Genomic DNA, 26,657 nt, shown 5'->3' with positions numbered 1-26,657 from the left:
AAAGATGTAACCTACTAAACATCAATACTGTTAAACACTCCAAAATAATAACATAGATCAGCAAAACCACAATATGCACATTAACATCAGATTTCAAAGCAGATGATGGGGACAACAGTAAATCTTCAAAATACAATTTTTGCAGTCAGTTACAGAGCTGGGCCATCCGTATCTCTAACACAAATTAGGACTTGCATGTGTGGTAGCGGGCTAACACATGCAGGCAAAACAGAAGAGAAGGACAAAAATAATTTAGGAAAAATCATCTAGCTATGGTTACTCTCTATAAAAACATGCTGGTGTAATATCTAAGCTGAAAAGAAAACAAGAAACCATATTTAGTTATACCTCTCCTCATGGGACAGAAGAGAGGATAATTCATCAGCAAGAGTGGTCACCTTCCAAAGGAGTCAGTTGACAGCATCATCAGAACAGTGCAGAACACGGGCTGCACATAAGGCAATTTAGCAGTTCAGAATTAGCTTGGGCATATTAGTACTGAATGGCATAAACAAATGGGGCAGTTAAGACTAACGGACTCTCAGAAGACTTGGAAAGGGACAGGAAGTTATAGAAGCAGGCACGAGATAGTAGCAAACTGACTCTGACAGGACTCAAGACGGACTTGAGACAGAGATAGACTGGGCTAAGACTGACTAAGACTTCCAAAGTCTCTCACTAATTAGAAACAACCATTGTCCTCTTGATTGGTCCTTTAGGTGGGCCCATTTTACACATAAGATTCGGTGTCCAATCGTTTTTGGTGGCACCAACAAGTTTGCAACTCTCCGGATTTTCTCAGCAAAAGTACGTTGTCATTTCAATGGTTTCATACAGTTCTGACGAAATATTACATTTTTCTAGTTGTTTGTTACTTCAGAATTCTTTCTCACAATACACAATAAAGTAAACATTTCACATGAGAACTACACACTTTTGTGAGTCACCATATGCTAACTTCTATGCCACTAATGTATTAATAAAATTTGATCTCTATCAAGATCTTCCAGTCTAATAATACTGTCAATGCTCCAAACCTAAAAGTCATAATTTAAAAGCAGTCAACTTTATTGAAGTCTAAGCATTTAAGTGCTTTGTTTTGCTTTTTGTGATCTTGGGACATCCAAAGTGGTTTAAACCTAAAATACTACAAACCCTGGGGTTAATTCACACAGACACTTTTAAGCACATGTTTACAATCAAATTTACCTCATTTATCTGCCACAAATGCACATAGGGATGCATTCATGAGTGCACTACGTTTCCTCCATGGGGAAAATGTTTTCACCTGGAGAAAAAATAAATTACTGAGTACTCAAACTATATGGATGCCTCAGCTATGACAAGAGATTCCTAGAAGTATGTTTGGAAACCTACTTGGAAACCTGTACCAGGTGCAGCTTTACAAGTGTTTATGATTTCCAAAAATATAGCACACTTCTCTGCCTGCACTTTTCCATTTTTTGGTGAGTAAGACCCATTGTACTTTAAGTAGCGAAGGATGTTAGTGCAAGTAGACATGTGTTGGTAAACAGGTCAGTAAAACATGTTGGCGGCCCAAGTGTCCAACAGATGTTGGTATAATGAACATTTACACTAGTGGTGGAGTCAATACCTTGAGGAACTGAGGATGGATGCTAATACACTGCAGCATGCAGTCCTCACTTGTCCACAGCGAGGACTCTGACCACCACTTCCTATCCTATGAACTTGACAGAAAGTGTGTGGAGGAGCAGAACATTCACACCTAGGGACTGCAAGATTGGAGACAAGCTCCCCAGAAGTAGAACAAGGTAAAAGAGAGAGCACCTATAACAAAGAAGTATCTAGTACAAGCACTGCACCTTCTATCACTAAATAAGCCAGGATACAACAAGGCCTTTTACCAATGGTAAGATGTTTTACGGAACTGAGGTAGGACTAGCTATGTAGTGTCCATTAATGAAATAAAGCCACGAGGCACAGCAGAATGCTAGGTTTTGAGGGCCTAGAGCTCCTAGATATGGCAAAATACCATCAAAATCTGTGAACAGTCAAATTGATGGAACTAGTCTAGCAACGCATCATTTGAGGTCATAACTTAGCTTTCCCCTGGTCTCTTTAGCAAGAGGACCACTTGACGTCTAAGTGATACACTTTTTGATCTCTTAGGAAGAAAACCAAATGGTTGTATATATATGTTTCACCTTACATTCTCACTCTTCTTTTATAGCCTGGAGAGAGCATAATTCCAATGGATGAAAATGGAAAAATTATTTGCCATTCTGTCGATCTGCGTGCCACATGGGAGGTATGGAGTTATACCACAAAACATCGAAATAAGAGTGCATAGGATAGAGTGGATGTCTATGAAAAGCTCACTTCCTAGTGAGTGTTTGTGTGTGTGTATGTGTGTGTGTGTATGTGTGTGTGTATGTGTGTGTGTGTGTGTGTGTGTGTATGTATAACCCACACTGGGAGGACAGGATCGGTCCTCATACAATGGGTAATCACTGTCTAGCCCAGACAAAAATATCCTTGTGAGGACTGGTGCGTTATGAGGACCTGTCCCTGTAGAGTGTTTAGGTAGTTTTGAGCGAGTGCATCAAAAAACTAAAAGTGCAGTTATATTTGCCTCGGTCTGCTTTATAACATTCCCTACAATCAAAGCGCGCACAGAGTTAGAGTAGTAAATACACACTTCATTATGGTCAGTGGCCGGTCCTCATGATTATAGGTGTGTTATGGGTGGGTGGGGGGACGGGGTGCCACCATGTCTCAGAGTCAGTTCAGGCTGCAGTGTCTGTGTCTCATTGTTTGCCATCTACATGCTTGTGCCAGTGCACATGCCTCTCTGCCCCACTGTTATTTCTGTTTCTCTCTTTCCATAGCCTATGATTTCCTATCCCAAAGGTCTGTCCCTCCAATCTGGTGTCCCTGTCCAAATCTCCCTGTCCCTTCGCCCCTGTCCTCAATCTGTGCTTATTAATTGGACTCCCTGCCTCGGGGTCTCACTCTTGTCCCACTCTCTACGTCCACCATTGTAGTTTCTGTCTTTCACTGTGTACTGCTCGTGGGGCATGCCACAGCACACCTCTGCCTAGCAGGCCGTGACCTCTATATGCTCTGCATTGTATATACAGGGCACTGCAATGTACTGCCTGCGGCTATGCCCCCCTAACAGTACGTTCAGGGTATGCCACAGGGAGGAATGCCACCCTCTCTGAAAAATAAAAGCACTGTTAATTTTATTGAGTATGCGTACTGATGATACACATCAATTTACTCTCTTTAATAAATACAAACTGTCTCTATCTCATTTGCAGCGCTTTGAGTTGCAATTGGCTCCTCTCTGGTCTTTCATAAATATTTTAATCTCAACTTTTGTCACTGCTATACCCTTTTATGCCCTTGTCTGATCTTTCTCATTGTCACTCTTCTGATTTCTTTTGTTACTTCTTTGTGTTTCCTTTCACCCCAAGCCAGTCAGCTGCCCCCGATAGTCAGTCTGCTGTCCCTTATTGTCCTTCGTCTACTCTCGCTCAATGTCATTCCTTTCTTTATATTTTTCTCTACTTTCCTCTCCCTCTCTGTCTTTATCACTACACTACTCTCTCACATTGGCACTCCTCAGCTACATATACCTTGTCACTCTTCTTCCCTCACTCTCTTTTCATTCAGTCTTCCACTCACTTTGTGTCACTCCTCTCGCTGTGTTTCCACTGTCGCGCCAATCCACTGTCATGGTAAAACAGGTTTCTACTTCCTAGCACTTGCTTGTTTAAAATGTAATTTCTTTAAAAACTGAGCAAAATGTCGCTTCCTTAGTGGTTTAAACAAACTACAAAACATAATGAAGTGCACCATAGCAAAATGCTGATACTTGGAAAGATTCCAAAGGTGATGAAGAATATTCAATCCGAAACAAGTCAACCAAAAACACTGCGTCTACATTGGGGTACACAGAACAAGTAAGGGTCGAGTGTGGATACAGTTTTCAATAATATATAAGTCTTACTGAGGATTTAGTTAATTCCTTTTCCTACATTTTAAAAATATGATGTTTGTCTATCTAAGTCAGCTTTGGTTATGAGATTTTGCTAGCTGGATAGTTTTGGTCAACCCAGTGCTTAATTTGAGCCGGTGGTTGATGGTTGGGGGCACAAGCACTTATCTTTGAGAGCATAATTTATTTTTCCTCTTTGCTTATTTACCGAGCGCAAAAGAGGGAAATTACAAACGAAGGAGGAAGAGAAAGTCTGCAAAACAGTCATAAAAGGAGAAAGCAGGAACTTGCTGGGGTGGGGTAATGTGGAGGGTCTGGTGCTGGATTAAAGAGGTTATTTTAAAATGACCAGCCTTGGTATTCCACACACTGACGTTTGAGTGCAGCAGCAGTGGGCTTCTAAGCAGGGTTTCAAGCACCAGCACTTTTTCTTTCACAAATTAAGCACTGTGTCAACCCAAGTCCGCAAAAGAATTGGATTTTGATGCCCCTATCTAACCATAAACAATCTTTAATGATAAGGGGGTTGAGTTTGCTTTCTGTTTTTCCCAAGTTGGTAGCCTTCGTGTCCTCAGTGTATCACTGGCTAAACTCTTTGTGACAGGTAAACAAATGAGTGCTATGGGGCACAGACAAAAGGCATCTAAAAATTAGTTTTCTTCTTTCTCTAAGTTGGGGGTACTGATGTAATCCCAAACACCTAAATCATAACAGGCAGTGGGGCCACATTCAGCCTGCTATATCTTGAGCAATAGCTATAATAGATTTGCTGCCTAACTTAAAAGCAAAATCAGAAAATGCAAAGATAGATCCACAACATGATCATCCCTTAACAGTTGGAAGATGGCACCATTCGTGAGATGAATCAAATTAGACCCCTAAATAAGAGAACAAATGTACCTTTACTGATGATAGTATCCTTACTCCTAAAATCCCTTCTCCTGGTGAATTTAAGACCCATTAAGAGGATATGTGTTTTGCAGAATCAGATACTCACACCAACCTGTCCATAAAAGTGACAAAACAGTCAAATATTTTTTTTCAACCTATTAATCATATTTGAAAGTAAAACGACAGTGTCCGTACACAAGAGAGCAGGTGTGGGACAAGCGGCATATCCTGACCACTGCATTTCAGAAATGTCTCCATCTGATTAATGTACAATAAGACATGAAAACAGGCAATTACAAAGCCGGGATGTAATCTCCTGTGTAAAGTAATAGTGCACTCACCACCGGCCACAAACCTGACTTTGGTGTCAAGTTACAGCGCATGTCACAGAGAAAATGAACTCTGTCTGCATCTCCCCTCTAGAGTTTACAGGGTGGACCATAGTTTGGAGCAACTGACACGATTAAATGCCGACCTAAGAGCCATAAAGTATATAGACCGTGGTTTGGCAACTGTGTTTTTGTTGTCAATGAGGTTTAAGTTCAGATATTGCGCGATTGTGCCCAGGCCGGCTCTGAATTCATACTACAGGTCAGAAATGATGTGTCTGGCTATCTTGACAATGGAGTCCAACAATGAGATAGGTACATAACAGTTAGGATGGTGTTTGTTACCATTTTAAATACTGGGACGATTAGTAATTGTGACCACGAAGGGAGAGGGGGAGCTTTAGGTGACACTAATTGAGGTGGCCCAAATGTGAAGATTGTGCTTGTTTACATCCATAGGGATTCCATCTGGGCCTGGTGCCTTCCTTGGGTTCTTAGTGCTAGCCTTAATAATAATTTCCTCACAAGTGAAAAATATCCCAGGTGACACATCAGACAAATGAACTAGATCAGAAGCAGGACATACATTTTTGAGAAGTGGGGGACACAGTCACCTGTGTGCATCACCAAAGGGATGGGGAGTTACTGTTTTCACAGAAATGGAAGTTCACTGCCCCCAGAAAGCCCCTCTGTCCTTTAGCTTGCAGACAAGTGCTGGTTGATCCAATGCCTCATCCCTAATGACCACCCTTTTTTACTTCAAAGGCGTTGTTAATAAGCCAATCAACATCCAGAAACTTCAGAATGAGAACACAGTATCCTTTTTGGAGCAAGCATGACATTGTGGTGCGCTAATGTGCAATGAGTGTCAAAACATTTGGAAGAGTTCTTTGATGAAACCCTAAAAGAAGCAGTTAAAAGTCTCTTAATGTTAGAGCAAATATAGGGCCTGATTGTCGGTCTAATTTAGAATACGGTGGACAACTGTGACAGCTATCCTGTCCGCCAAAACCTAGATCACATTATAGTCTGTGGGATTTAGATTTCAGTGGACGGGATATCAGTCATTGTTGTGAAGGAGTAACCCATCTGCTGAGCTCTAAATCAGAACCTTAGATATTGGCGGATGGGTTAATCTGGCACAAAGGGTGACACGTATCCCATCTGCCAAAATCTAAATCCCATTATTTCCTATGGGTTTTAGATTTTGGCGAACGGGATATCCATTACCATTGTGAAGTAGCAACACATTCACCAAGTTCTAAAACAGGTCCATAGTTTAAATAATTAAGGACTACATTAGATGAGGTAGCCCAGTCGATTCAATCATAAAAATCTTTAAAACAGCAGCACATCAAATTCTGACAATAATTAATTGGATTCATGTTGCCCCAACAAAGCCTGCCACCCTGGTCCTGGAGATGTTCTGTCCTGGGATATAATATAGCTGCAATTTCTTTACTAAAGCACCGATTAAGGGAGGCAGAAGACAGGTTGTGGTTGTTAAAGTTACTAACAATAACTTCAAAATGAACAGAGACAGTGCAAGGATTAGAAGAGATAAGATCGTAATCAATGATGCTTTCGTTTTTCCAGGCCCATTAGGTGGGGAGGTTAGAGTTGAAAGAAACATCATGGTGTAAAGTGAACAGTAAGTACATTTACCAGTGATGCTATTCAAATACAGGCCAGGCCATGCCTTGTGAGTATTATACATAGATCACATGTAGGCATGCCCTGTATGTGTTATGGGCAGGTGTATTTATCAAAGAAAACCAAGCGTGAGGGACACACATCCTTATTGCTATTTCGAGCTCTCTGTTGCCCTTTCATGGATTGGTGTTAGAATCATAAGTAACTCTTATAAAAGTATATGGGGGTCATTCTGACCCTGGCGGCCGGTGACCGCCAGGGTCACCGACCACAGGAGCACCGCCAACAGGCTGGCGGTGCTCCCTCGAGCATTCTGACCGCGGCGGTTCAGCCGCGGTCAGAAACGGAAAGTCGGCGGTCTCCCGCCGACTTTCCGCTGCTCGGGGGAATCCTCCATGGCGGCGGAGCACGCTCCGCCGCCATGGGGATTCTGACACCCCCTACCGCCATCCTGTTCCTGGCGGGTCTCCCGCCAGGAACAGGATGGCGGTAGGGGGTGCCGCGGGGCCCCTGGGGGCCTCTGCAGTGCCCATGCCAATGGCATGGTCACTGCAGGGGCCCCCTTAAGAGGGCCCCACTTAGGGGGTCATTCTAACATTGGCGGGCGGCGGAGGCCGCCCGCCAATGTTCCCCTTCCAAAATACCGCTGCGCGGTCGCAAGACCGCTGAGGGTATTTTGGGATTTGCCCTGGGCTGGCGGGCGGCCGCCAAAAGGCCGCCCGCCAGCCCAGGGCAAATCAACCTTCCCACTAGGACGCCGGCTCAGAATTGAGCCGGCGGAGTGGGAAGGTGCGACGGGTGCAGTTGCACCCGTCGCGTATTTCAGTGTCTGCAAAGCAGACACTGAAATACTAAGTGGGGCCCTCTTACGGGGGCCCCTGCAGTGCCCATGCCATTGCACTGCAGAGGCCCCCAGGGGCCCCGCGGCACCCCCTACTGCCATTCTGTTCCTGGCGGGAGACCCGCCAGGAACAGGATGGCGGTAGGGGGGTGTCAGAATTCCCATGGCGGCGGAGCGCGCTCCGCCGCCATGGAGGATTCCCCCGAGCAGCGGAAAGTCGGCGGGAGACCGCCGACTTTCCGTTTCTGACCGCGGCTGAACCGCCGCGGTCAGAATGCTCGAGGGAGCACCGCCAGCCTGTTGGCGGTGCTCCCGTGGTCGGTGACCCTGGCGGTCACCGGCCACCAGGGTCAGAATGACCCCCTTAGTATTTCAGTGTCTGCTTTGCAGACACTGAAATATGCGACGGGTGCAACTGCACCCGTCGCACCTTCCCACTCCGCCGGCTCAATTCTGAGCCGGCGTCCTAGTGGGAAGGTTGATTTGCCCTGGGCTGGCGGGCGGCCTTTTGGCGGCCACCCGCCAGCCCAGGGCAAATCCCAAAATACCCTCAGCGGTCTTGCGACCGCGGAGCGGTATTTTGGAAGGGGAACATTGGCGGGCCCCCTATGTGTTCTATTTCTGTACCTTGTGGGATGCTACATTTGTGGCCAATGGAGCTCATGTATTTGTCCCACGCAGGCTATGGAGGCCTGCAAGGACGCCGGTCTTGTGAAGTCCATCGGGGTGTCCAATTTCAACCGCAGACAACTGGAGCTGATCCTTAACAAACCAGGACTCAAGCACCAACCAGTCTGTAACCAGGTAAGAGATTCATTCCTTTTTACAGCTATTATGCATTAAAATATATGTTCAGGTATCCTGTTTCTGGGAAGAATTCACAAGTTATTTCACTTACAGGCCTGTTTTTAATAGGATTCTTTTCTCAGGTATTACCTGAGTGGAGATGATTTTTTTCTTCTGGGAATAATCTTGCGGCTGTTTCTAAGGTGGTTCCCATGTAACCCCTGAGAAGGATCTTGCTGGAATCCGCAGTCTTAATATTAATGTTATCCAGAGAGGGTTTCTCCTGTACGTAGTATGGAGATTAATGTTAAACCTGGCTCTAACCCAATTTCATGTGAATCTCCACTTCTGAAATCATTTACATGTTTACGTGACTGACGTTTCATGCTGTGCCCTTTGCTTTCTCTATTGTCCTTGGACTGAATCTACACTCTATAGTTGGCAAAGCTATTGATTATATTTATAACATATTTCTGCTGAAGCATGCGTCTTGCGGTTATATTGTGGATTGTTGCTGATCTCTAAAGCATGGACGAGAACTGCTTTTTAAATAGTTTCCAATAAATGCAGCTCTATACAGTAACTAAATGTATTTTAGGACAACCATTACAATTGATAAAAACATAGCACACAAATCAGAAAGGCGCAATCCACATTCATATGCAATATGTTAAAAGCATTATTACTGCTAAAAATAAGTGCGTGACAAGTGCAAAGCAAAATAATCAACATTTAAGACATATAAGAATTACTGCTCGAGTCATTCGCTATTAGTAACGGACTTGTTCCCTAAAGTGCTGGTGCAATGGATACGACAATAAGTATAACATCGATAAGGTGGGAGGTACATAGAACATCGCTCTGAACTCGTTGGTTGTTACTTTATCGTAAAGGGATTTGTGGTGCCTGGGTATAAATGCCCTGGCTAATCAGTCGGCACTTGCTCACAGGGATCCTAGACATGCTGCTGCACAAAGCACGGTAGAGGGTTTTATTTGTGAAAACTGACAGCAACAAGAGCAGTTAGTTTGATCCGCTCGTTCAAGCGGGCACCCAGTTCTGTGTGAATACCAGAGTTGCATAAGTAAAGAGTAGATACGAATATTGGCACAAAATTGTGTACCAAATCAATCTTTAAGCCCCGGAGCCCCAGGAAGTTAAACCTGCTTAAAGCAGTAGTGACAAACTTTGTCAACAGGATATTCAAAGTTATGCTGTCAGGATTTAAAGACGTGATGATGTTTTGCCAGCAAGTGCGGACTCCCAGCTTATTCCACACTAGCTTGGATATGCGTTCATTCAGTAACACTGGGCAGAGGCACACAACATCTTCAAGGGATACTTCACAGCAGCCACAGCCCTACAGATTGTTCCAGCCGAGGGCTGGCTCCAGGTGGTTTAATGTTTCAAGAAAGCCCATTCTCCTGGTCTGAGAGCCATGAATCTAGCCTTCTAGTCTAGCTGACTTGTACATGTTGATGACTGCCCTGGCATGTTTACGCTTAGCGAGGAGAGCTCTGTCTGAGTGACAGGACCAAAGACGGACAATAACTAAATGTGTTGACTGTAAAGAATTGACATTACCTAACATATTAACACTGTTAATTTATTAAAGAAAACTGCAGAAAGTGTGCATCAGCCCTATGTTGGTTGCCATATACCTTCTTACAACCTGGCCCATATGTTTAGTTTTCTTCTGCAGACAGCTTAAGCTGGCGAGGGCTCATATCATCACACACCACACATAACATAGCAGTTAATGCACACCCCTGCAGGGAAACACACACACACATGCGCGCGCGCGCGCCATCATACACAAAGACAGCTTTATAGACAGCACTTTTCAGACTTGTTCAGCTGGCTGTAGAAAATGGATCAAGTAGCTGTCCATCAGCCTTGGTATTAGCCCACTGCATTTAGCAGATGTGAACAAATTAAACAAGAATCGTCAAACCCAATAGGTCTGGGTTTAAGGTGACAGAAAATGGAACCACATTTAAGCCAGGCAAAAGTAGTTCATGAAAACTGGATGTTACGATTACCTTGTAGAGTGCACATTCACCTGGCAGTTTCTTGGCACTAAGTACAACGAGGAGCCCAATCTAACTTAATGCGTACATAGAGCAAAAAAGAGCTAGCAGTGCTGGCTAAGATACCACATCTTTATCTCCTTCCTAAACTTCAAGCAATCTATCTGATGACATAGAGGTGGAGGTAGGAAATTCCATATGGTGGAGATTTGTACAAAGAACCTGACACTACCCATTGAATTTGGGAATAGGAAAGAGATTGGAGGAAGATGATCGTAAGTTCCTAGTCAGTAAAGATTTAATGATTGTAGTTCTTAAGAATCGAGAAGCCTCCTCCCAGAATGCCTTTAAAATAATACAGCAGGCGTTATAGACAATCCCTTGCTCTAGTGTGAGCCAATGATGATCTCTCAGTAAAGGAGTAATATAGTGTGAGAAATTGGGTTTTTGGTTGACTGGAGTGTGAACCCAGACTTAGGGCCTGATTTAGAGTTTGGCAGGTGGGTTACTCTATCACAAACATGACGAATATCTTACGATCTCCATTGGCTATATGGGGATCGTAATATGGCGGATGGGATATCTGTCATGTTTGTGATGGAGTAACCCCTTCTGCCAAACTCTAAATCAGGCCCTTAGTCTCTAAAATGGAAGTCAAGAAACTCCGGCGGGGTGAGGCAGAGGGCTGTAGCCGAAGAGAGTTCCACCACGCCAGATACCCTTTGGTGAAGGATGACTGATTTGTTGCTGTGGAGAAGAACATAGCGGGAGAAGCCACAAAGTCAATCCGACCTGCAATGTACATTGGTCCCTAAGCCAAGCAAGTTTTCTCTTGAGTCTCAGAGAAGTTTTTGGCAAAAAATGTTCTCTGTTCACAGTTTTGGATTTGGCCATCTAGATTGCTTTAGCACCACAACCAAGGGTGCATGACTGTTGAAACACCACTTTGGTGTTCAGGACTTACTCAAGCTGGGTCCAGGTGTGGGTTCAAAATGGTGTTACACGGTTCCTACTATGATAATAGGACTGCGTATTATGACAATGAAACTTCAAAATGTGGAGGCTGAGTCCTACCACACCATCAGAAACACACCGGCCCAATTCCTTCCTAGCTCACAGTGCCTCACCTAAACCCCTGGCGACCTGAATATGACACTCTAACTCCCTAGGGAAGTCATGGAAACAGATCTCACCCTTTCGGTATATTACTCATGCATGCCCAGGTAAAACACTAAAGAAATACGAAATATGCTTTCAATGCATTTATTAAAACAATCATATTCTTGCATAGAAAGAATGAGCTGTGATAATTAGGCAGATGAAACAAATCAAACATAGTAAAGGTAATGAAAAATCCAACCTTGGTAAATGAGTTCTAGAAGTTCTAGAGGTTCTATAGGTGCCTACTTCACCCTAAGACTATAATAAAAGCATTGTGGGTGTATCCTTCTGCCTGTCTGATCTATAGGATTAGCCTTAGCCCCATACCTAAAAATGGTGTCAGGAATCAGCCTCTGGTATGAATGGCAATCTCTCTGGAAGCTGGTAGATTAGCACCAGCAGAGGTGCATGTCGAATGCAGTGACCGTCCCAGGATGGTCGCAGCTGGAATGCCCCCTCCACCATTCTTGGTCAGTACATCATTGATGTAATAAAACTGCACTGTGTTAGAGGCACAGCTCTGATGCAATGCTATGTCTAAATGTTAGAAGCTGTCTCCTGAACAGGCAATATAAGCTCTAGGATATTGTATATTTTGTTCCTATCCTTAAACAGAATGTACAGAATACATGCAGAGGAAAGGCTAACTAAAACAAGCAACTGGAATAACATCATGCCGGCAGAGTTAAATAAAATATGTAAAAAGTTCACTGCTAAAAATCATGTGGCTAAAACGTGTAAACTATGCTAAAAAATGGAGGAACCAACTTGGGTCCAAGAGGTCCTCACAACAATGGTGGGAGCCTTCCTGGAATAATATCATGCAAGCAAAGCTAATAAAATATTTAAAAGGTCATTGCTAAAAGTCATGTGGCTACAACATGTAAAATATGCTAACATTTGGGGAGACCTACTTGGTCCAAGAGGTTCTCATGACAGTGGTGGGAGCCTTTTGTGGCCCTGTGGCTCTGAACAGGAGGCCAGCAAACTAACCTCGGAGTCACTCTGGTAGTCCTGTGTTCAGGAGAAGTTGCATGGTTCAACAACAGAGCTGGCTTCTGAGGGTTCAGGGCAGGCCCCAGGCAGCAAAGCAGTTCTTCCAGGTACAGCAGCAGTATTGCCGAGTGCACAGCAGGTCACAGCAGAAGGTAGTTCTCTGAGAGTCCTTTGGCAGGTCCATCAGTGAACTGAAGCATTGGTGTCCGAGGTCCTATTTTTATACCCGGGTGCCTCCTTCTGGGAGGTGGGAGAAGCTTCTAGACAGTGGCTTTGAAGTTCATGGAATTTCCGGATTCCATTGCCCTGGCTCCAAGTTGGCTGCAGTGACAAAGTGGAGGTGATAGGTCCTCTGTGTGAAGGCAGTGCACACTCTATTTAGTTGCAAGTTGGGCTATGCTTAGATACGCCCCCCTATTCTGCCAGCAGATGGCCCACCGAGGCACACCTATTACCTCTATGTTGTGACTGTCTGGGAGGAATTCACACAGTCTGTAAGTTACACCAAGCCAGGTGACATAAAACAGGCAGCAAGCATAAAAGGGCTAAGGGCAGAAAAATGCCAACTTTCTAAAAGTGGAATTTTCAAAATTAAAAACCTGACTTTACTATTAAATTGTGTTTTCATTGCAAATACACCAAATATGGCATTGCTAATGATCCCAATTACAAATTACAGTTTATAAAATGTAATAAGAAATCCCCAATGTTATCCTAAGGGAGTGGTAGGCCTCACAGTAGTGGGAAACACATTTAGGAGTTTTTCAATACCAGAAATTAAAAATACATGCCCACCCTTTCAATTACAAGGCACCCTGCCCTATGGGCTATCCGGGGCCTACCTTAGGGGCAAACTATATGCAATAAAGGAGGAGTTTAAGGCTTGGCAAGATGGTTTTATTGCCAAGTCGACAAGGTAGTTTAAAATTGCATTTAGGCTGCAGTTGCAGGCCTGGGACATGCTTAAGGTGCTACTTAAGTGGGTGCTGCAGACCCACTGGTAGCATTTAATTTACCTGCCCTGGGTATATGGTACACCACTCTACAAGGGACTGATAAGTAAATTAAATATGTACGTTGAGTATAAGCCAATTTTACCATGTTTTAGGGGAGTTAGCACAAGCACTTTAGCAATGGTTAGCAGTTTTAAAGTTCACAGAGTCCTAAGGTCAACAAAATAAGTTCAGCTAAATTGAGTAGAGGCAACACGCTTGGGAGAAGATCACCCTAAGGCTGACAGGTCTATTATGTGTCACTCTCAACTGAAAGTGGGGAGAACTACACAACCCCTTGGGAGTTCTATTCAAGAAGGTGGGAAAACATGGATAGACCATCAGCACCAGGACTGTGTTCCACCGTAAATTCCATTACCTGTAGGGAGATGGACCTGGTGCCTGGTGGGGCCACCTTTAGTACCAGCACCACTGGGCTGGACAGATCAATGGAGGGCTCAATTACCCCAAATACCAGCATTTTAGAGACTTCTGCTTTGATGCTGGTCCTTTCCTTACCAGATATCCTATGCATTTTATTTTGACAGGCAGGATGTCCTCACTATCAATATCATGGGTACACAAGTGTGTAAGTCCATGAGTGAGGAACAATAGGGAGGCAAACTGTTCCAATAACTGGCAACAGTCTCCTTGCTACTCTGGGGTCATGGAAGGGGTGAGGTAAACACCCTCCACTAACACATCCTTCTTTTGGATGATAGGAGATCAGGGAGAGGTTCATTCCCCTCCTCCTCCCCATCATCTATCACCAGCAGCATGGTGACCTCAGACCGCTCATGGTGGGACTAGAGATGGTTGAGATGGAGTGCCCTTAAGGGGATTCTGGAAGTCTTGATCTCCAAGACCTCCAGGTGGGCTCCCCCTTCCTCTGTACCACCTTATAGGGCCCGGTACAGTGGCCTTGGAGAGCCCTGAGCACCAGTGGCTCCATCATCCACACTTTCTGTCCAGGCTGAAACTCCACCATGGCAGCTGCTTGGTCATACCATTACTTCATTACCTCCTGGCTAGCCTCCAAGTTTTTAGAAGCCTTGTTTCAGAACTTGGCTATCTGGTTCCTGAGGGCTTGATGTAGCTAACCACATCCGGGGGAGGTCTCTTAGGTGCTTGCTCCCACCCCTTGGCCAGACTGAGAGGTCCCTTGATATGGTGACCACCCTTCTGTAGTACCTCCATGTAGCAAAAAGCAAGAGAACATCTACCTTCTACTTTCAGGACTCAGGCAGGCCCATATTCAAGTTATTCAAGGGCCTTGTTAGACCTTTTAACACGCCCATTTGTTTGTGGATGGTAGGGGTGGGGAACTTATTTGTAACTGCACTCTCTTTCCACATAGACTTCATGTATGCTGGAATAAAGTTGGTGCCCCTATCTGACACAACTTCTTTGGGGGAACCTTTTCTAGTGAAAATCCCCACGAGGGGCCTGACCACTACAGGTGCAATTACGGTCTGGGTACCCTGTGGCATGGTCGACCAAGTCAAGGATAAACCTGTTGCCTAGGGCTGATTTGGGGATTCAAGGGACCTACAATATCAATACCCACCCTTTCAAAGCCTTTATCTTTCCCCCCGGTCCGTCTACTAGCATGGCATGTAAGACAAGTCCTACAGAACGCATTAGAGGTTGTCTTTATCCAGGGCCAATAAAAGTGGGTGACAAGCCTGGCAAAGGTCATGTCCTGCCCCAAATGTCCTGCCAGGGGAATTTCATGAACCAGCATTGGTAGGAAGGCCCTGTAACATTGGGGGACTACCAACACATGAGTTTCCCCATGTTCAGGAGCCTTACGCTCACAATACAGGAGGTCATTCCCCCAATATATGAGGTGATTTCTAGAGATGTAACCAGCTGCCTGGGCTTCAGCTTGCCACCTCAGGCCCTCAAGGGTTGGGCCCTCCTTCTGTGCCTTGCAGAAGTCCTTTGTGGTGGGTCCCACTTCCACTTGCCATCCAGAAAGGTGATACAGGTCACAAAGGGAGGCAATGTCCCACCCTCCCCCAGTAGGCCCTGGGGCAGCCATCTCCAGAGCCCCATCCCCCTGCAGGGGTTTGTTTCCCATGCCCTTTGCCCTTTTCTTTCCTGGCAGCTGTCTGGGTCATTCTTCCAGGTGCCAGATATTCTTGACTCCCCTCCTGACCAACAATGAACCTGGTGGTTGTGCAGACCCACTCAGGAAACCCTAAATTTTCCAGGTGTGACATAAGCTTCACTTCCTTCCGGGCAGGATGCTCCAGAACATACCCCAACTGACTATCAACAGGCATGGCAGGGCTCACAGCAACTTTCAGAAGACCTGAAATCCCCTCACTCAACGGGAACTAGAGCCACAAGGTAGTGGCTCTCCCAGTTGTCTGATACTACAGTCTGGTAGAATGCATTGGGCAACACCTGCCGAGGACATCAGATGACAGTAGTCATACTGGCTCCTATGTCTTTTAGAAACTCCAGGTTCTGCCCATTGAAGGTGACTTATTGCCTATACTTTGTAACTGTAATATTTGAGGATATGTGGGATTTGGGCACCATCTACCTGTCACCCAGGGACACTAGGATAACCTCACTAATCTCCCCCAGACTAACTGGGGCCATCCCTTCCCCAAGCCCTACAGTGGCTATCTCCTGTGACTGCCCACCACTGGGAGGCGGTGCTCTCTTGCAGCTCTTGGCATATCCCTTGACACGCCCATATTAATAGCACTCATAGCACTTAGAGACACACTTTCTGAAATTATTGTCTGTGAAGCCTTTCTTCTGGTGGGCCGATTGGGATTGGTAACCCTTCCCCTGTGATCTGTTTTGGAGGCCTTGAGAGACTCCTGAGTTTTATTTTTATCTCCCCCCTCTTTCGTCTGTAAGGAACCCTTTAAGAAGACCCCTCCAGATGCCGTCTTAGACACTCTGGTGCTGACCCAGAGTTCTGCCTCCTCACCAAGCTTCCTAGAATCAGTACATCTGCTATCCACTAGGTGTTGGATTAGCTCTGTAAAATGGGTATTGAGCTTGTGCGCCTTCACAATTAGGTTGTACAGCCCAACATAATGATCCACTTTGCTGCCCCTCACAGTGCCCTGCAGTGTCTTGCTGGTACAATCTAAGAAGTCCACCAAGGACTGGTTTGGGAGTTTTCGGCTGTCCCTGAATAACTTTGACAGTATGTCTCAGGGGTCAGGTGAAATTTGGTAACAAATATTACTTTCATGGGGGCAGACCTGGTCTGATCAGCCTCTGGCTCCAGTGTCAGGAGTGCACCCCTCCACCCCCACCGTGGGCATATGTTTCCACAGGCTACTCCCACCCAGGACTCCTCTGGGACCTTATGTACCCTTAGAGCAACTTCATATGCAGCAAAACACTTGTTTATATCATCTCCCAACACATAGTGAGCACCAGCTCCTGTGGATGCTGGCTCTCACCTCTCCAACAGACACTGCTGGTACACTTCCACCATTACTGTTGGGTCCTGAAGGTTGCCTTGACTTTAGCTCCAACTCCCTCATGTTCTTTTCATGCTCCAACAGTAGCTTTTGCTTAGCTAAGGCCTTCTCAACCTCAGCCTTTTGTTTTGCTAAGGCCCTCTCAGCCTTAGCTGTCTTCTCCTCAGGCATGGCTTTTTCTCTGGCTAAGGCCCTCTCAGCCTACTTTCTCTTCAGCTTCCAGTTTTAATTTGCTCAGTGCTTTCTCCCCTCCCTTCTGTCATCCAACTCCTCTGATGACAGGCCCCCAGAAGACACAATGGCCCTCATTCTAAGTCTGGCGGGCGGCGGAGGCCGCCCGCCAGACTTCCCCCCTCCAAAATACCGCTCCGCGGTCCAGAGACCGCGGAGGGTATTCCAAGTTTTCCCCTGGGCTGGCGGGCGGTCGCCAAAAGGCCGCCCGCCAGCCCAGGGGAAAACAACCTTCCCACGATGAAGCCGGCTCGTAATCGAGCCGGCGGAGTGGGAAGGTGCGACGGGTGCTACTGCACCCGTCGCGTATTTCACTGTCTGCTATGCAGACAGTGAAATACTAGCGGGCCCTCTTACGGGGGCCCCTGCAGTGCCCATGCCATTGGCATGGGCACTGCAGGGGCCCCCAGGGGCCCCGCGACACCCCCTACCGCCATCCTGTTCCTGGCGGGCGAACCGCCAGGAACAGGATGGCGGTAGGGGGTATCAGAATCCCCAAGGCGGCGCAGCATGCTGCGCCGCCTTGGAGGATTCATTTGGGCAGCGGGAAACTGGCGGGAGACCGCCAGTTGTCCCGGTCCGACCGCGGCGTTACCGCCGCGGTCGGAATGCCCAAGGGAGCACCGCCGGCCTGTCGGCGGTGCTCCCGCCCCCGTTGACCCTGGCGGTTCTGTACCGCCAGGGTCATAATGAGGCCCAATGTTCCTAGCACCATCTTGGTGATCCTTGTTCCTCGCTGGGGGGAAGTTGGGCCCTCACCGTAGCTCAGGGTCCCTCTTCTGGTCCTGCTCTTTATCCTCATTTAAATCCATGTCCTCCTCAGGGTCATCCTCTTCTGTAGCTGCCTGCAACCTCTTAACCGCCTCATAGACCTGAAAGGCAACCTGTAGATCCACTTTGGAAGCTTTCTTGACTACATTCAGCCCCCTTTCCTTGCAGAGCCTTTGCAGTTCAGGCCTAGTGATGGAGTGGTGTTTGGATACATGAAGTGGATTGAGCCAGGTCTGCGCTTATCTTTGAACTTAAAAGAAATTTTGAGCAAATTGTTGTGAGATGGTAAAGTTCAGCGGGGCAAGGCTGCAAGAGGAGCCTGAGAGTAAGTGTCATTTTCAGATACCTTTGTGTCAAAACCACGTTGAAGATTTCTATGTTTGGACTTTAGTTGTAATATGGAAGTCGAAAATCTCCATTGGGACGAGGCAAAGGGCTTTAGCCGAAGACAGTTCCAAAAGGCCAGATACCCTTTGGCAGATAGTTAAGGAGATTGGTTCAGATCTCCTTCTGTTTCCTAGAACAGTTTTGATATATTCTATACCTATTTTATATATATATTCTATACCTATTTTATATATTCTATAACTATATTCTATAACTGTCCGGTCACCACTGGATAGGTATTGTTCTATAAGAAAAGCATTTTTGTGTTGCTAATAACTTTGGCGCCAACTGATCAATCTTCATAAAATTTTCCAAAAAGTCAATACTTTTTCACTATTTTGTGCATGGAAAGTTTCAGGATGATCCGTCTAGCAGGAGCTGAGCAAGAAAGGAGGGGGTCCCAAAATGCAAAATCCCCATGCCTTTTTTCGTTAACTTCTTTAAGAAGGGCTACAGCAAAAACTACTGAATGAAATTACACCAAATTTGGCAGGAAACTATATCTTGGTCCGCAGATTGTCCTTTTTGTGATTTGGTGTTGTGATCTGTTAAGGGTCAAAATTATTTGTATAAAATATTTGTATATCTGGACGGCCTCTTATGGAGCGCCATTTTAAAAATAGGGTGTCCTGTTTGGCTCAGGGAGCTTTATTTCCCTTGGTCCAAATTGCACCTAGAGAATAGGAACACCGCCCCCCCCCCAAAAAAAAACTGCAAAAATACAAATATAAAAGCAATGAAAAAACAAAAATCCTCCAGGCAGAAAATAAGGTAGTGGAAATGACCCTTAACAACCAAAAAGGAAATTGTTGAGAAACAGTGTGCCCAACAAAAAATTAAACATTTAAAGGTTTTACTTTAAAATGTGAGATATTAAAAATCTCTAATAATTCCTTTTAAAAACAAAACCTCAAAAATGGAGAAGCAATAAAAATACATTGATAGTAGTCTTCATAGTCCCTGTAAAGAAAAATATAACACAATATCCCAACTCAACCTAAATACATCAATAAAGTAAATAAATAACAATACACCATACCATGACATACCATGACCTTAAACATATTCCCATATTACAATGAAAACAAAATTTACATGTATCTATACTTCACTTCAATACTAACACTCAAAAGTTAAACTACATACTCCTGTGAAATACAACATACCTAACATTCATCTCATAAATACAATTTAAGTACTAAAAAAAGCTTGCCCTTATCCACTACTAAAACTCTAAGTGAACCTTATTTCGAACAGACATAGCCCATTCCTGCTCTCCACAGCAGCCTACGCAAATATGCAAGAAACATTAGAAAATATATATATATATGTGTGTGTGTGTATATATATATATATACACACACAAAAAAACCTACTAGTGGTTGCTAGTAGGTAGTTATAGTTAGGACCTAGTTTCCATATGAACGCTAAATCTTGGCCCAGAAGAGTGTCTTTTTTCAATTTCGTGTAAACCTGTTCAGTAGTTTGGGAGTTATTGAAGTAAAAATATTTATGTATATCTACAGACATGGATCCGGATGGATTCACGGATCCACACACCCACAGCAATGCCGTGATTGGCTGGCTGCAACCTGAGAGGAACGTTACGGCCACCATTTTGTTCATCGGGTCTTGGTTCCACATAGGGGATCTAACATTTAAAAGTGATAGAAGCGTTCAGGTTAGAGGTACCTTGACCCCATGGGACTCATAAAGGGGTATGTAAGGGACTCCTCATGGGCAGAATATTGTCCAAAATATATATAAATATATTTTTTTTTTAGCATGCAAGGATCCATGGTTTCTCACAGATTCTGGTGGATTTGGGTGGATCTGCAGATCCAGAACCAATTAAAAAACACATACACCAACTCACAGACGCACACATCTACTCACACACTCACTCACACACCCACTTATTCACCAACACAAATACTCGCACACCCAGGTTACAGGGATGTTATAGTTAGAAAATAGCATTAAAAACCATAGAAATTCACTGAAAAAAAGACAAAGGTTACAGGGACGTTAGAGTTAGGTTCCGATTTTACACACACAAAACCATAGCAATTCAGCTGTTATAGTTATGGTTATGGTAATTTCAAGTAACTACAACTTGTGCCCTAAGGTAACTATACCTCGTGGCCTCACCATGCACTGCTAATTACTTCACATATTACATCACTCATGACATCTTCTATGATATTGATAATATCTCTGCTTCATTTGCAGTGAAATTATTGATGAGAAAACTGTGCATCCTTATAGATCGAAACATTGTCGACTGTAGTACCATGACTCAATTATAGAATATTGCACATATGAGCATTGGTACTTTTGGATAGTGACAACCATTTGATTAAAATCGTCACACTATTGTGCCTGGGTTTCTTGGAGTCAAAATCTATTGTTTTTCTTTTGGTGGTTCCCACACTGTTGTTGGGTACATGTGCACAATAAACATTCATGAATTGTCTATCAAACAGAAATTATAGGTTTGTTTGTATTCCTATGTACGTTATGATGTTTTCATGTTATGCCCGAGGAACCCTTGTTCCTTTATAAATATATGTGAGGTTACAAGCAGTACGTAGCGGGGGCGCAAGCTGTAGTTAGCTCTGCAAACTATAACAGGTGAATTTCTGTGGTTTTTTAGTTCTAAATGTTAATGTAGTCACTGACATATTCATCTAACTAAAAAGTTACTTTAATCTTTTGTCTATATATATATAAAAATATGTCTATATATATAGACATACATATATAGATCACGGTGATCAAGACTCATCAGAGTCAAAATTCATTGGTGTTTGCTGAACGACAAATAAAATCACCTTGATATTGGAAGAAAGGTATGCGGAGGTGACTTTTGTCTATCTTTGGTTTGAAATATGTATATATTTATATTGTCACTGAAAAAAATATTGAAATGAATGCATGGTTAGTTGACGAAATTAAATAAGAACTAATGTTTAAAAAACTAAAAAACTCCTGAAATCTGCCAATTGTAGATTTGACTACTAACCGTAGCTTTCATCCCTAACTTGCACTGCTTATGACCACACATTACATCATTCAAAATCACGTTATTGATGACAGCACTGGTCACATCACAAAGAGCCTTATTATGAAGCATGCGGTCCAACGACCGCCAGTCTCAAGGTGACGGTCAGACTGCCGCATCACAACTCTGGTGGGCAGACCTGCCAGGGCACCGCTGTCTCTGTTGGGAAAGTTGTTCCCAATGGTGGTCTGAGTTGTACTCATAAAGAATTTGTATTATTAACAACGCACCAGGGCTACATGAGATAGAAGGCGAATTGGTATAGTTTTATTGTTAACACGACTAGGATGTGTTTGAGTACAATCAAATAGGGGTTAGTACGTCTTCAAATTGGTTTATTTTCTAAATCAATTAGGTACATTTTCTTTCTATCTCTTAAGAGGTTGACTAACTATCACATAAAGAAGTAGTGACCTCATGTTAAATATGGATTTGATAATATAACCATACAATATGTTGTACTGTTGAATTAATAGATGGTGACCAGATGGAGGGCAAAGTACAAATACATGCTTTCTGTATTGTATTTTAGGTGCTTCCTATTTCAATATTCTGTTCTGATGATGACCCGCCTGAATTAATTTTTTTGATTGGGGTCGAAACATCGACATTGTATTAGAAACTGTGGATTGACATTTGAAAAATTCAGCAGGCTCACAGTACCTATGGTTATAGGTGCTTATTGGCGACCTTATGCTTTTAACCACAGTTTGGTTTTAGTTTTCATGTAAATAGCACTGCAAGACTTATACTAACAAATAATTCACTCATACTGCACCGTTATACAGGAGCACCTCGATTACTTTACTTTAATTGTTGAATTTAAGTATCTAATAAATGTGATATATTACTCACAAACCTCATCGGTACAGAAAGTTCTTTATGGTACAACCACTGTCGTGGAGGTTAATTCATATCCTTCCCCCAGAGGGACCAAAACATTTTTCTGTTACATTATTCACTTACCCAGGTCCCAGCGTACTGGGTTGCCCCATTTTTTCAAAATAACTTTTAGAAAGTTGGCATTTTCCTGCACTTAACCCTTCGTGCCTGCAGCCTGTCTAGGGTCACTTGACTATGTGTAGCTGACAGTTAGATTTTGTGAATTCCTCCCTGACAGTAACACAATAATGGGATTAGCTGACCCTCAATGGGCCACCAACTGGCAAGAGGAGGGGTTGGAGCTCAACACAGCCCCACTTGCACCTGAATAGGCTGTGTCCTGTTTCCTGACAATAGGTCTAACAACCCTATATTGTCACTTCAGCCAGCGTGGAGTCGGGGCAGTGGAGTCAGAAAATTCCAAGGACTTCACAGAATCTTTCTAGAAGCTTCTCCCACCTTCCAGGGTAAGGGCACCAGGGTATAATAATAGGACCTTCAGACCCACTCTTCAGTTCACTACTGGACCTGTGGAAGAACTTTTAGAGGGCTGTGACCTGCTGTGTAGTCTCCCACACTGCTGCTGTACCTGGAAGGACTGGTTTGCTGCCTGGAGCCTGCCTTGAACTTTCAGAGGCCAGCCCTGCTGTTGAGCCCTGCATCTACATCTGCACTCACGACTACCAGAAGTGACTCGAAGAGCCTCCTGTTCAGAGCCATAGGGACATAACATGCTCCCACCATCTTGTACTCGCACTTGGACCTAGCCTGAGGGAGCCCTGAACCCCCAAGATGTATCCATACATTCCTGAACCCTTGCTTGCAGTGCTAATGGTGCCCAGATGGCAAATTTCCAAAACTAAGGACGGACAAAATTTGGTCAAGAAGTGCTCTGAGAACCAGGAGGAGACTGGGACTAACCTGCTTGCTTATCTGCCCGAGGTGCATCGCCGGTCGGATTGGCTTTGCGGCTTCTCCTGCTTTGTTCTTCTCCGCAGCAGCAAATGCATTTCAGCAGCCCTTTGCCAAAGGGGTATCCGACCTCATGGAACTGCCTTTGGCTACAGCCCTCTACCTCATCCCGCTGGAGATTTTTTAATTCCATTTCTGTGACTAAGTCTGAAGGTAAAAATCTTCACTGTGGCTTCGCTCCAAGGTCATCTGACGATGAAGCTCCCGCCTAAGACACTGGAATGGGCTTGTCCCGCTGAACTTCTGCCTTCTCAGACATTTTTCTTTCAAAATGTTTCTAAGTCCGATTGTAGGAGCTGACTGGGCCCAATCCACTTCTTGTATCCAAACCGCACTCCATCACAACCAGCCTCAACTTCTGACTTTGACCCGGTCTTGTGCGACCAGATGTCCAATATGTCTGCAGTTGGTGCTGTTATATTTTAGGTGCTGTTTTGTCCCTTGAAGTTTAAAAATTCATAACTCTGGGTCTACTGATTGGATTTTTGTTGTTTTAGTGTCAAATACTATACTAAAATGATTTTTTTTGTGCTGTGTTTTCACTTTATCGCTATTTGTGTGCTGCATGAATAATTTACATGTTGCCTCTTAAGTTAAGCCTGGCTGCTTTTTCTACCAAGCTACCCAGGGTAAAGCACGAGTTGATTAATGACTTTTTTGTGGTTCACCCTACAAGGGATTGTGACTATTGCTTGACCAGGGCTCACACCCCAGTCAACCAACAACCCGATTTCTCACAACCAGAAAATGTGGTAAACCAAAAGAGAAACAGACCAGAAGTGAGAAACCAACAGAAAAAGAGAAAGACAGAGAAGTATTTGCAGAATAGAAAACAAGATGGGGCAAGAGTTAGTTGCTGAGCTATCTGTCCTGTAAATGTGGGTGAGTTCTGTGTTATTCTTTTTGTGGTTTTATATTATATGTATTCAGCGAGCCTATATGCTATTCCTATGGTTGTTGTAGATACTTTTCACAGGGTAAGTGAACACTATATTTGTAAGGCATGGATGTATGCACCATTGATGGTGGCTCCAGGTTGGGTGTATTTATATAGTATTCTCTGTGTGGATTTACTCAATTCAAGTGTAACTCTACATTTCTCCAATACTGTCTTCCTGGGGTGACGATAAGGACTCTGTCTGTGACACATTAGCCTCCTAGAAATTATCTTCATGAAAAACCAGGTGGCATTCATCTTACCTTTCCTAAAACATTTTTGAGAAATGTTGGTCTTCACATACACCATTTGCTAACATTATTCATTTTTTTAAATTTTTTGCAGGTTGAGTGCCATGTGTATTTGAACCAATGTAAAATGCTGGAGTTTTGCAAGTCTAAGAATATCGTGCTGGTGGCATACCAGGTCCTCGGATCAAGTAGAGATAAATGGTAGGACAGTGACAGAAAAATATGGCTGTACATACTGGGATACTGTGGGGAGGGGGGGAAGAGGGTGACCATGTCCCTCCAGGTCATTATAAACACAGGCCCTCATTACGGCCCCACAGGACCGCAGTGGCGATCTAACCGCCGCGGGCCGGTGGTGAAGACCGCCATATTACGACCATGGTGGTTTGGCCTCAGCCAAACCGCCGCTTCCCCACCCGTCCTGCCGCTTTACTGTAGCCGCTGGGCTGGAGGTTTCCACCGCCATCCCAGCTGGAGTCAAATAACCGGTCTCACCGCCAGGAAAATTCGGGTGGAAAGGTATCCCGATGACAGGAACCTCCGTTCCTTTTGCTAGAATACCCCCCAAACACCTTTGCACACACTCAAGCATGCACCCACACAGACACCCCCCCACTCATACACGCACTCACAACATTCACCCCCATAGACACGCACCCATACACATCACACACACATACACTCTCCATCAACCCACCCCTTACTCACTCATCTTCACACCACACTCCACACCCCCGATCTTACGTCACCGCACGTGCACACACACACACACCATATACACATACAAACATACACGCACCTGCACACACGCACTCACTCACATCCTCCCTTCCACATGCATACACACACGCACCAGACCCACCATACACATTCCCCACCAAACACCTCACCATCACATTTACACACAGACACACATGCACGCACAAACAGTCCCCCTCTCTCCCCCCACATTCATGACACGCATACACACACACCCATTCACACACCCCTACCCCCTCCCCTTGCGGGCAACACTTACCTCGTCTGACGAGGTGCTCCTCCATGAGGGGATGGGACCTGGCGCTCCCACCGCCGGCAACACCCTGCCACCAGAAGACCGCCACAGAGAATTACGCGTCGTAATTCTGCGGGCGGTCTTTTTCTGGTGTGGGAGTGCCGGCAGTGGAACCGCCTAAGCGCTGCCAACTGCATCACAAATGCCACCGAGTCTTCGACCGCCGGCTCTGCGGATAACTGGTAGCAGTCATAATACGGCGGTCTCCCAGGTGGCTGCGGCTATCTTCGGAAAAGACCGCCGAAGTCATAATGCGGGCCACAGTTACCAGTCTTGGATTTTTGTGTGATAGCTGAACGCATCCTGTGGCATGTGGGCTTGTTTTGCTTCTGTTGAAATAAGTAGACTAACTCACTTGAAAACAATGATCTTTAGGTAAAAAGTTTAGAACTGAGGACTGCTACTGACCAGGAGTGAGGTGGTCGCCCTAGTGTGTGGTTTAAAGTGTCAATTGAATTCATTCATTCAGTGCACTTACAATGGAGATAACACTAGTTGTGTGCAAGATCAGGCCTATAAAAGAGGAAAGAGCAGCCCTTTAGCACTCTGGAGTATGCTCTCACTTCTGTAAAATCATGTGGTACAGGCAGTATTTGCTGGAAAGTATTTCACTTGGATTCAAGCTAATATACATTAATACTATGGTTCTATATTCAGTAGTATGTGGCTATCTTCCTTTGCCTTGTATTCGGTGTAAACAATCATTTGTTGCAGGGGGAACCATTAACTGTGTAGAAATGAATGCTCAGCAAGGGATAGTTAGGCATTTGTTTACCATTAACCACACCCCAGAAAAGTACAGAATACCGCACTGCCAAAATAATCTGAGCATCATGTGCATACTCCAGTGTTTTACCAGAAAATTTAAAATTTTCCCTTGTATGTCCCACCCATGGTGTATTGGATGGATACTACCAGACTCACCACTTTGAATCAAGTTCATATATTTAAACATTGTAAAATACTCATACCCTGTGGACATCTGT

The 26,657-nt window shown here is 44.6% G+C and overlaps 1 protein-coding gene across 1 annotated transcript in view; it reads left to right on the top strand.

Moving 5' to 3' along the window:
• LOC138287473 (prostaglandin-E(2) 9-reductase-like) overlaps positions 1-26,657 on the top strand; it is a 186,561-nt gene that overhangs the window by 99,875 nt on the left and 60,029 nt on the right. The window contains exons 4-6 of the mRNA XM_069227914.1: positions 2,213-2,290; positions 8,381-8,503; positions 24,712-24,818. Of these exons, the coding sequence (XP_069084015.1) occupies positions 2,213-2,290; positions 8,381-8,503; positions 24,712-24,818 (308 nt within the window). The remainder of the gene's footprint in view (positions 1-2,212; positions 2,291-8,380; positions 8,504-24,711; positions 24,819-26,657) is intronic.

This window comes from Pleurodeles waltl, chromosome 4_1 (genome assembly GCF_031143425.1).
Source record: "Pleurodeles waltl isolate 20211129_DDA chromosome 4_1, aPleWal1.hap1.20221129, whole genome shotgun sequence".
NCBI lineage: Eukaryota > Metazoa > Chordata > Amphibia > Caudata > Salamandridae > Pleurodeles > Pleurodeles waltl.
The sequence above is the reverse complement of the archived record's forward strand: the minus strand, read 5'-3'. Positions and strand labels throughout refer to the sequence as shown.